The 12,429-nt window shown below is 42.1% G+C and overlaps 1 protein-coding gene across 1 annotated transcript in view; it reads left to right on the forward strand.

Annotated features, from left to right (window-relative positions):
- The window catches only part of cnot4a (CCR4-NOT transcription complex, subunit 4a), a 69,435-nt gene that overhangs the window by 38,874 nt on the left and 18,132 nt on the right, over positions 1-12,429 (forward strand). The window contains 2 exon segments of the mRNA XM_034176138.1: positions 1,616-1,813; positions 3,670-3,756. Coding sequence (XP_034032029.1) covers positions 1,616-1,813; positions 3,670-3,756 — 285 coding nt within the window.

Genomic DNA, 12,429 nt, shown 5'->3' on the forward strand with positions numbered 1-12,429 from the left:
CAGTTGATGCATTTCAAAAAGTGTAAAATCACTTTAAGGATAATACGCAAAAGCAGCAATACAATTGAATTCTATTTCAGTTTATATAGCACCAAATCACAACAAAGCTGCCTCAAGGTGCTTCACACAAATGAGGTCTAACCAGAGTAAGCACACAGGTGATAGTGGTAAGGAAAAACTCCTTCTGATGACACTGAGGAAGAAACTTCAAACAGACCAGACTCATTGGGTGACCCAGTGCTTAGGTTATTCTCACAGTTACAAGATTTTGCTAAGTTTTACAAAAACAGAACATAAACATGAGGTGAATTTGATAAGTTCATGCAGGCATCCATTCCACAGGCAGAGGTCATCCATCATTCCATTCAGTGGGCCTGTTCCTGCGGCAGAGTCCCTTCCACATCTGTTTCAGAAATTATGCCGTCATTAAACCCAACATGTGACCTTGTGATGTCATCTGCACCTCAGACAGTGGAAAAAAGCAGAATCAGTCTGCCAGAAAACTACACCTAAAGTAAAATTCATCAGCATTAAGCAACAGGAAAGCAGAGCAAAGTGATCGCCGGCCGCTAGCCCTAAGCTTCACTAACAGACCCAGAATTTAGATAAAGTTGAGGCAGAGACCCGCTCCTTTAACTAATAAAATTAATTTAAAAGGATGGGAAGCATAGTACCATGCTATGCCAGTATCCTAGCCATATGAGAGGGAAAATAAATACGTCTCAAGTCTGAACTTAAGTCTCTACAGAATCTGACTGTTTTATTGATGCAGGGAGATCATTCCACATAACAAGTGCACGATAAGGGAATGTGGCCCGCAGACTTTTTATTCACACTAGGGACACAAAGTAGCCCTATGCCCTGCGACTGCAGAGCCCTGGCTGGTATGTACGGTTTAATTAGGTTAATAGCAGAACATTAAAATACGATCTCACAGAGACAGGTATCCAGTGAAGAGATGTCAAAATGGGTGTAATGTGGTCAAAATTTCTGCTTACCATATGGGCTGCATGCTTTGTGTTGACAAAAACTCTTGATCTGACAGTGGATCCATGGGGGGAAAGTGAATTGATCAATATTTGACTAATCTTTATATATAATTTGGGTGTTACCTACATTAAGCTTGCTGTCTGAACAATTTCGCAAGGTTTGATGGTGAACATCAACATTTCCATAACAATGTTTGTATCCATTGAAAGTGGTGCTTGGACTGTGCCTGGTGATGTGTTATTGGGATGCCGTTCAAAGTCATGAAATGTCTGGAATACATTTTGACACGTACTCCTTGGTGTAGTCCATTTATGGCAACAGCAGTCAGCAGAAGTACCACAAGCTGCAGCACAAAGTACTGAATGAAATTCACTAACTGAAAGGAGGATGCAGATGTCACTTTAGTACTACTTCTCTTTGATATGAATTCTGCTTTTGATGCACTCGATCATTGTACACTGTTCAATGGCATTGAAAATTGCGTTAGGATCTCTGGTCAAGTACTTTCTCTTGGTTGAGGTCTTACCTCAGCCAAACTCATTATCTTCGACACAGCTTTATGCCTGAATTTTCTGAAGTAAAGTCTGCGGTGCCAATGCTAAAATTCATGTTTTTGTATTTTTAGCCATATCCAGAGGACCCTGCTGTATACAAGCCTCTGTCACAGGAAGAGATTCAAAGGATAAAAAATGAGAAGAAGCAGAAACAGAATGAGAAGAAGCAGAAGGTGACAGAAAACCGCAAGCATCTGGCCAGTGTCAGGGTGGTCCAGAGAAACCTGGTGTTTGTTGTGGGGCTCTCACAACGACTTGCTGACCCCGAGGTGAGGGCACTACTAACAAGCCTAGTTACTTGTGCTCCCTGTATGACTGGGTGTTTGAGTCCAGTATTATTTTCAGCCTTGCATGAATAAGGAAATGACTGTGTGAACTGATTTGTGGATCGCTCTGATATCCATAGAAACGGTAAAGTCCATAAGTAGTTTGACAGTCGCCAAATGTTTTTGTATTTTTTCCTCTGAACACCACCATAACAGAGTTGAAGTGAAACAGTCAAGATGTTTGTAGCAGAGGTGAGACGAAGTCACCATCAAGTCACTCTCAAGTCATGAATCAGCAAGTCAAGTCTCAAGTCATAATGACCACCAATTGTTTGCAAGCTAACTTAAGACTTGACTTGGGACTTGCAGATTCATGACTTGAGAAGGACTTGACAGTGACTTCATCCCACCTCTGGATTGTAGTGTAGATTTTGAGCTTTAAAATTGAACAAAAATATTGCATTAATTATTGAGGAATTACAGGCATTTATACAACCACATATCAGAAAAAGTTGGCACAGTGTGGAAAATGCGCCGCCCCGCCCCCCCCCCAAAAAAAAAGTTGATATCCTTCCATTATTGACATTATGAACCAATGAGATTTCCTGTTTTTATAGGCAACTTCAGTTCATTTGTGAATATGAAGTACCAGTCAAAAGTTTGGATACACTTTCCAAGACGAAAAACCACATTCTGCAGTTATTACAAAGGCATGGCTGCTGAAGGAGGTATATGGATAATTGACTGGCCTGCCAGCAGTCCCGACCTATCCCCAATGGAGGAAGCATGGAGAATTTTGAAACTGGAAATGCTACAGTGATGATCCCATACATGTTGCACACCAACATGTTTGCTGGAAGAATGGGACACAATAATCGCTGCAGTGCTTCATCATTTCTGTCGCCAATACTATAACATCTTTTAAGTGTTGTGATAAGCAGTAGCAGCATTACAAAGTGATAAACATTTTAGTGCCCCGCTAGGCCTCTCGCGATAATCAGTATATCAACTTATTGTTCAATATATAAAGATGAGCACTACCATTTTGATGGCTTCAATATGTCGCTCTTTATATGCACATTTGTTGTCACCAACATTCCAGTGAGTCGTGCTGCTTCTTTTGTCCCTCTCAGCCTGCTCTGTGCTAGGTGCTCTGCTCATACACACAGAGAGAACAGTGTGCTGCAGCAAACAGCCAGCCAAATTGACTGCGCAATTATATCCAGAATGTTTTGAAGAGTACATGGACTTGGTTTCAAAGCCTAATTCTACAGTATTTCAGACTGAAGTTGAATGAGCAAGGAGAACCCAACACCAACAAGCTGGTACGTCGACTTTGATTGAAAACAGTGGCAACAAAAAGTCCCCCCCCCCGTTGTTCCCCCTCTCTGCTGACATGCAGAGGAGGGCTCCATGGGTGTCCTATGGACACCTTCATGTTTGCCCCTTGGAAGTCTGGTCTATTAAAGGCATGCAGATTTTTATTTATTTATTTTTTATTTCCTGCTCTCGTTGAGCTGCTCCCATTCAGGGTTTCCACAACAAACATGCATCTCATCCTCAGATTCTTTATGGAAATCTGGTAAACTTTGACCAGGGTGAGTGTGACGACAGGTACTTTTCATATCCTCATTTATATTATTATTCCAAAAATACTATGAAATATTTAAATTTTTAAGTCCATATCGCCTGTTGGGAGTCTACACTCCAAAGCATATCTTGTTTTACTTGGACAAGTTGGTGGATTATAGAGGTAGAAGTGCAAGTCCAGTTATTTATGGCTCTAACTGCAAATTGAAGTTTGAAATCATTGTTGACATAATTTTTCAGTGGATTTATCCCCCGTACTGTGTTCACAGGTCCTAAAACGGCCAGAATATTTTGGGAGGTTTGGGAAAATCCATAAAGTGGTCATCAACAATAGTACATCTTACGCAGGTTCACAGGTGAGACAGAAATTGCCAGAATGAACTCTCACGGTTTTTCAGTGTGTATATTAGTGATGGGATGATGATACTTCAAGGAGTGTATTGACACACTACACAAACTGTGTCGGCACTGTATTGACACTGTGTTGTTCACTCTATAGTGACCCCTGCAGTAGTTATAAAATCGTTTCAGGTAAATAAAACGAAAATAAGATGGAAAAGGTAACATGAGCAAACCCAACATCAGTCTGTGAAATATTCAATGGCCTGGCCTTTATTTAAAATATGATCTCATCATTGAATAATTTCATGTACTGAATTTGTGTCGAGTTAAGCTGTTCATGAGAAGAGTTTAAACTTTTCTTAAAACCTTGTTTGTGTAAATGCTAAACTGAGTTGTTATGTAGAATATAGCAGATCTGTCTGTAATAAAATTCAGAGTTAAAATTTACCTAGGGTACTCACACGAGTATCTGCCAATTCCGCATTGCCATGCCGAGCTCTATAATGCCTCAGCATTGATGAAGTGCTCTTATTGATGTAAGATAAGATAGCTCTGTGGAGCAGAGCCGACACTTCACCTACAATAAAATAAAACGTTAATTTATCCGAAAACAATTCAAACCTCTTACCAGAAAGGAGTACAAACATATTTAATTGAAAAAATAACTGTAAACAATGCCCAATGGAGAAAAGATTTACCTTATTTGGCATCAGAAAATCATACTTATTCCAGACTGGGGTAAACCTCTTTGAACGATCCATGAAGTCAGTGGAACAAGGTGAGGGCAAGCAAAAATCGAAGTCCAACAGCAAAACTCCATCCAACAAATACGCAACATGTCGATAGTTTGTTTCCTGTATCAGTCACATGATTTTTTTTTTTCTTTAAGCAATACACGCACCGATACATGGTTTCACTCTTGTGTGCTCGGCACAGTGCTGACACACCAGTGTTGTTCGTCCCATCACTAGTGTATATATTTTATGTATTGGGATTTTACACACTATAAATATGTTTGATAAAGTATTTGACATCAAAAAGAATTCGTGCTTCTGTATTGTCTAAAATTTTGACTTTTAAACTCATTGAAAACAAATCTGCCTCATGATGCAAGTTCTATAAAAATATCAAAGCTTAAATAATCTAAAGCATAAGTATGGGCACCTCAATGTAATTATAAAATGATTGTCAATGCCTCTTTATTTTATTTATTTTTCCATATTTCTTCTTTCTCACTGTATGAGTACTTGTTACTTTTAAAATAATGTATTTCTAATTATCCATGGTTAAAATATATTAATTTTCTTGCATCATCTCTTTAATAAAACAAATGGAAGATGTGTCAACTAGAAGATGGCGTTTTCCAATTCTTTCAGCATTGCAGAGAACAGTAGGAAAAGTGTGCCCTGCATCAGCATCCTAGTGGTAAATTAGTAGACTTCAACATATTCTGACTCACTTTGGTTCAAATTCTTACACGTTATTTAAAATGAGCAATACAGTCATTTAGTGTGTGTGTGTGTGTGTGTGTGTACACGAGGTCTGTTAGAAAAGTATCCGACCTTTTTATTTTTTTTCAAAAACCATATGGATTTGAATCATGTGATTGCATCAACCAAGCTTGAACCTTCATTCGAATGCGTGAGTTTTTTCACACCTGTCGGTTGTGTCATTCGCCTGTGAGCAGGCTTTGTGTGAGCAGTGGTCCACCCCTCTCATCGGATTTTTATTGCGAATAAAATGTCTGAACGATTTGGAGCTTCGCTGCATCAAAATTTTTCCAGAAACTGAGAGACCTCCAGGTGGACACCATTCAGAAAATTCAGATGGCTTTCAGGGATGATTTTATGGGGATTACACAGATTAAGGAGTGCTCCAGCCGGTTTAAAGACCGCCCACAGCGGCTGAGAGCGCGGCGCACTCCGAGCGCCGATCGACAGGCTGAAACAACCAGATCATTTCCAGTGTGAAGGCTTTGTTGATCCGGGATCGTCTCACTTACACAACAATGGCAGAAGACGTGGACATCAGTACTTTTTCGGCACATTCCACTGTTACAGGAGTTTTTTTCATGGAAAGAGGAGCGGAGGGATGCGCCACCATGCCACTCACGGCGCAGCACAAAACCACCTCCGTGTTGGTCTCACAGGACGTCTTTCAGATGGCTTAAAGACGGCTTTCGGTGGCTTTTCAGTCATGTGACTATCCGAGAAATTGTGCATGAGTTGGACATGCCCCAACATGTCCTGTGAGGCTTCATCACGGCGTTGCTTTGCGCCATGCAGCTCCACCGCGACGCGCGGAATTCCTCCGCACGTCTGTCGCAATGTCCCGGATCAACAGAGTGTCCAGTTTGGAAATGAACGGCACATTCCACTGTTACAGGAGTTTTTGTCATGGAAAGAGGAGCGGAGGAATGCGCCACCGTGCCGCTCATGGCGCGGCACAAAACCACCTCCATGTTGGTCTGCATGGTGCAAAGCAATGCCGTGAAGCCACACACACACACATATATATATATATATATATATATATATATATATATATATATATATATATATATATATATATATATATATATATATATACTCAACAAAAATATAAATGCAACACTTTTGGTTTTGCTCCTATTTTGTATGAGATGAACTCAAAGAGCTAAAACTTTTTCCACATACACAATATCACCATTTCCCTCAAATATTGTTCACAAACCAGTCTAAATCTGTGATAGTGAGCACTTCTCCTTTGCTGAGATAATCCATCCCACCTCACAGGTGTGCCATATCAAGATGCTGATTAGACACCATGATTAGTGCACAGGTGTGCCTTAGACTGTCCACAATAAAAGGCCACTCTGAAAGGTGCAGTTTTGTTTTATTGAGGGGGGATACCAGTCAGTATCTGGTGTGACCACCATTTGCCTCATGCAGTGCAACACATCTCCTTGGCATCATCTGTGAAGAGAACACCTCTCCAACGTGCCAAACGCCAGTGAATGTGAGCATTTACCCACTCAAGTCGGTTATGGCGATGAACTGGAGTCAGGTCGAGACCCCGATGAGGACGACGAGCATGCAGATGAGCTTCCCTGAGACAGTTTCTGACAGTTTGTGCAGAAATTCTTTGGTTATGCAAACCGATTGTTTCAGCAGCTGTCCGAGTGGCTGGTCTCAGATGATCTTGGAGGTGAACATGCTGGATGTGGAGGTCCTGGGCTGGTGTGGTTACACGTGGTCTGCGGTTGTGAGGCTGGTTGGATGTACTGCCAAATTCTCTGAAACGCCTTTGGAGACGGCTTATGGTAGAGAAATGAACATTCAATACACGAGCAACAGCTCTGGTTGACATTCCTGCTGTCAGCATGCCAATTGCACGCTCCCTCAAATCTTGTGACATCTATGGCATTGTGCTGTGTGATAAAACTGCACCTTTCAGAGTGGCCTTTTATTGTGGACAGTCTAAGGCACACCTGTGCACTAATCATGGTGTCTAATCAGCATCTTGGTATGGCACACCTGTGAGGTGGGATGGATTATCTCAGCAAAGGAGAAGTGCTCACTATCACAGATTTAGACTGGTTTGTGAACAATATTTGAGGGAAATGGTGATATTGTGTATGTGGAAAAAGTTTTAGATCTTTGAGTTCATCTCATACAAAATGGGAGCAAAAACAAAAGTGTTGCGTTTATATTTTTGTTGAGTGTATATATATATATATATACGCAACACTTTTGGTTTTGCTCCCATTTTGTATGAGATGAACTCAAAGATCTAAAACTTTTTCCACATACACAATATCACCATTTCCCTCAAATATTGTTCACAAACCAGTCGAAATCTGTGATAGTGAGCACTTCTCCTTTGCTGAGATAATCCATCCCACCTCACAGGTGTGCCATATCAAAATGCTGATTAGACACCATGATTAGTGCACAGGTGTGCCTTAGACTGTCCACAATAAAAGGCCACTTTGAAAGGTGCAGTTTTATCACACAGCACAATGCCACAGATGTCGCAAGATTTGAGGGAGCGTGCAATTGGCATGCTGACAGCAGGAATGTCAACCAGAGCTGTTGCTCGTGTATTGAATGTTCATGTCTCTACCATAAGTCGTCTCCAAAGGCGTTTCAGAGAATTTGGCAGTACATCCAACCAGCCTCACAACCGCAGACCACGTGTAACCACACCAGCCCAGGACCTCCACATCCAGCATGTTCACCTCCAAGATCATCTGAGACCAGCCACTCGGACAGCTGCTGAAACAATCGGTTTGCATAACCAAAGAAATTCTGCACAAACTGTCAGAAACTGTCTCAGGGAAGCTCATCTGCATGCTCGTCGTCCTCATCAGGGTCTCGACCTGGCTCCAGTTCGTCGTCGTAACCGACTTGAGTGGGCAAATGCTCACATTCGCTGGTGTTTGGCACGTTGGAGAGGTGTTCTCTTCATGGATGATGCGAAGGAGATGTGTTGCACTGCATGAGGCAAATGGTGGTCACACCAGATACTGACTGGTATCCCCCCCAAATAAAACAAAACTGCACCTTTCAGAGTGGCCTTTTATTGTGGGCAGTCTAAGGCATACAAGTGCACTAATCATGGTGTCTAATCAGCATCTTGGTATGGCACACCTGTGAGGTGGGATGGATTATCTCAGCAAAGGAGAAGTGCTCACTATCACAGATTTCGACTGGTTTGTGAACAATATTTGAGGGAAATGGTGATATTGTGTATGTGGAAAAAGTTTTAGATCTTTGAGTTCATCTCATACAAAATGGGAGCAAAACCAAAAGTGTTGCATTTATATTTTTGTTGAGTATATATATATCCTGCCGCTTAATTCAGAGCTGTGTTGCAGTGGCAGCAGACGGCCAAGCAGTTCATCCCACACTTCTTTAACCTCTGCCAAGTCCTGTATCTCTTCCAGTTAGATCCCAAGGTGTTCCCCAGCCAGGTGGGAAGTATAATCCCTCCAGTGTGTCCTGAGTCTTTCCCAGGGCCTCCTGCCAGTTTGATGTGCATTGAAGATCTCCCTAGAAAGATGGCCAGGGAGCATCCTCTCCAAATGCGCAAATCATCTCAGCTGGCTTTTTTCAGTGTGAAGAAGCAGCGGCTCTACTCAGAGTCCCTGTCAGATATTTGAGCATTTCACCCTGTCCCTGAGTGTAAGCCCAGATACCTAGTGGAAGAATTCCATTTCTGCTGCTGCTTTTCTTTTGGTGATTACCTGAAGTTCACGACCATTGGTGTAGACAGGAGTGTTAATCAAGAGTCTTTCTTTCAGTTTCTGTACTTTTTGTCACCATGATGGGCCTTTACAGTATCTGCAGGACCTCAGACGAAACCCCAGTCAGTCTGTGAACTTTGCAAAATGCCGCATCATGAACATAGTGAGTGCAATTTATTGCTGCACTACAATGTGTAGTTTTAAAATGTGGTGGTGGGGGTAGAACTGTATTCCTGGGCCACTGAGGAAGTGTCTGTGTGGGTGGGTGAAGGAGGTGTACATCCTTCCATCCATCCATTTTCTTCCGCTTCATCTGAGGTCGGGTCACGGGGGCAGCAGCTCAAGCAACTGATTTCGGCCTGGGTGATGGATGAGTCTGCCTCTGAGTCCCCAGTCTCTGCTTCCTCTTCGGATGACGTGACGATGAGATTGAGGAGATCCTCGAAGTATTCCTTCCACCGCCCGACAACATCCCCAGTCAGGGTCAACAGCTCCCCAACCGCACTGTAGACAGTGTTGGTGGAGTTGTACACTGGGGCAAAAAAGTACTTAGTCAGCCCCTAATTGTGCAAGTTCTCCTACTTAGATGAGATAGGTCTATAATTTTCATCATAGGTACTCTTCAACTATGAGAAACAAAATGAGGAAAAAAAAAATCCAGGAAATCACATTGTAGGATTTTTAAAGAATTTATTTGTAAATTATGGTGGAAAATAAGTATTTGGTCAATAACAAAAGTTCACCTCAATACTTTGTAACATAATCTTTGTTGGCAATGACAGAGGTCAAACGTTTCCTGTAAGTCTTCACCAGGTTTGCACACACTGTAGCTTGTATTTTGGCCCCATTCCTCCATGCAGAGCTCCTCTAGAGCAGTGATGTTTTGGGGCTGTCGCTGGGCAACATGGACTTTCAACTCCCTCCACAAATTTTCTATGGGGTTGAGGTCTGGAGACTGGCTTGGCCACTCCAGGACCTTGAAATTCTTTTTACTGAGCCATTTCTTCGTTGCCCGAGCGGTGTGTTTGGGATCATTGTCATGCTGGAAGACCCAGCCATGTTGTGTCTTCAGTGCTGTCACTGATGGAAGGAGGTTTTAGCTTAAAATCTCATGATACATGCCCACGTTCATTATTCCCTTAACACAGATCAGTCGTCCTGTCCCCTTTGCAGAAGAACAGCCCCAAACATGATGTTTCCACCCCCATTCTTCACAGTAGATATGGTGTTCTTGGGATGCAACTCAGCATTCGTCTTCCTCCAAACATGACTAGTTGAGTTTCTACTAAAAAATTCTATTTTGGTTTCATCTGACCACATGATATTCTCCCAATCCTCTTCTGGATCATCCATATGCTCTCTGGCAAACTTCAGAAGGGCCTGGACACGTACTGGTTTAAGCAGGGGGTTACTCCTGGCACTGCAGGATTTGAGTCCCTCTTTGCATAGTGTGTAGCCTTTGTTACTTTGGTCCCAGCTCTCTGCAGATCCTTCATCAGGTCCCTCCTGGGATTTTTGTTCACCGTTCTCATGATCATTTTGACCACGGGATGACATCTTGCGTGGAGCCCCAAATCGAGGGAGATTATCAATGGTCTTGTATGTCTTCCATTTTCTTACAATTGCTCCCACAGTTGATTTATTCATACCAACCTGCTTGACTATTGTAGACTCACTCTTCCCAGCCTGGTGCACATTTACAATTTTCTTCCTGGTTCCTTCGACAGCTCTTAGGTCTTGGCCATGGTTGAGTTTGGAGTCTGACTGTTTGGGGCTGTGGATAGGTGCCTTTCATACAGATAATGAGTTCCATCAGATGCCATTAATACAGGTAACAGGTGGAGGACAGAAAAGCTTTTTAAACAAGAAGTTACAGGTCTGTGAGAGCCAGAAATCTTGCTTGTTTGTGGGTGACCAAATACTTATTGTCCACCATGGTTTACAATTAAATTCTTTAAAAATCCTACAATGTGATTTCCTGGATTTTTTTTTTTTCTCATTTTGTCTCTCATAGTTGAAGTGTACCTATGTTGAAAATTACAGACCTCTCTCATCTTTCTAAGTAGGAAAACCTGCACAATCAGGGGCTGACTGAATACTTTTTATTACCCCACTGTAGTTCTGTTGCATATCTTGCAGAGGTCACAAGCTGTGACATAAATTGTTTAAATCTGCAGACTGTCTGTGGGATGTTGAAGATTAAATATTAAAGCCATGAAAATGTGAAAGGTAGCTAAAAAGTGATTTGGTACAATATGACTACTTTAATAATTATGAGATCCAAGACTATTTTATTTTCAAAAATGGATGAGAGAGCCTCTGAAAATCAAATATTCTTAATGTATGTGCCCTATGGTACCAACACTGCTCATCTTGAGTCTTTATTATGGAAGTTAAGGAATGAAAGTCTGTAACTTTGTGTAAGTTGCTTGATGCCAGTGCAGTAGTACTAAAGAGTTTTGCTCAGCTCTGTGCACAGTCTATTTGTATTTTGGTTTTCTGCTGCAAGTATATGAGGTCTATTAGAAAAGTATCGGACCTTTTTATTTTTTGCAAAAACTATATGGATTTGAATCGTGCACCTGCATCAGCCAAGCTTGAACCTTTGTGCGCATGCGTGAGTTTTTTCACGCCTGTCGGTTGTGTCATTCGCCTGTGGGCAGGCTTTGAGCACTGGTCCACCCCTCTCGTCGAATTTTCATTGTCAGGAAAATCTGAACGGCTGGAGCAGCGCTGCATCAAATTTTTCAAGAAACTGTGTGAGACAGCCAGGTGGAAACCATTCAGAAAATTCAGATGGCTTTCGGTGAAAATCCTATGGGCATCACACAGATTAAGGAGCATTACAACCAGATTAAAGAAGGCCCACAGCAGCTGAGGGCGCGCCGCGCTTCGAGCAGCCATCGACAGGCTGAAATAGCCAGATCATTTCCAAAGTGAAGGCTGTGTTGATCCGGGACGTCGTGTGACTACCAGAGAAATGGCAGAAAAGGTGGACATCAGCCATTTTTTGTCAGATTCCACTGTTAACAGGAGATTTTGTAATGAAAGACGTGCAGAGGCATTCGCGCGTCGGGACGAAGCCGCAATGGCGTTAGGTCAAACACCACTCAGAAGATTCAGACGGCTTTCGGTGGCTTTTTAGTCGAGTGACTATCCGAGAAATTGTGGAGAGCTGGGCATGTCACAACATGTCCCGTGAGACTTCCAACACGGACTTGCGATAAAATTTACCTTTTGGCAAATTTTCCTTAACATTTTTTTATTTTGAGAAGCCTGAATTCTGTTACAATTTTTGGTATATTGGGGGAGTGGGGGGTGGAGTTGTGTAAAACCTAACTTATCAAGCTGTTTTTCATGTCACTGTATCTTGGTAGAATTCTTTCGCATGCAGCAAATATAATGACAGTTCCCAGGTTTCACATCTTGTTTGTTTGTAGGTGTATGTAATTGTGTTAGA

Source organism: Thalassophryne amazonica, chromosome 8 (assembly GCF_902500255.1).
Source record: "Thalassophryne amazonica chromosome 8, fThaAma1.1, whole genome shotgun sequence".
In the NCBI taxonomy this organism is placed as follows: Eukaryota; Metazoa; Chordata; class Actinopteri; order Batrachoidiformes; family Batrachoididae; genus Thalassophryne; species Thalassophryne amazonica.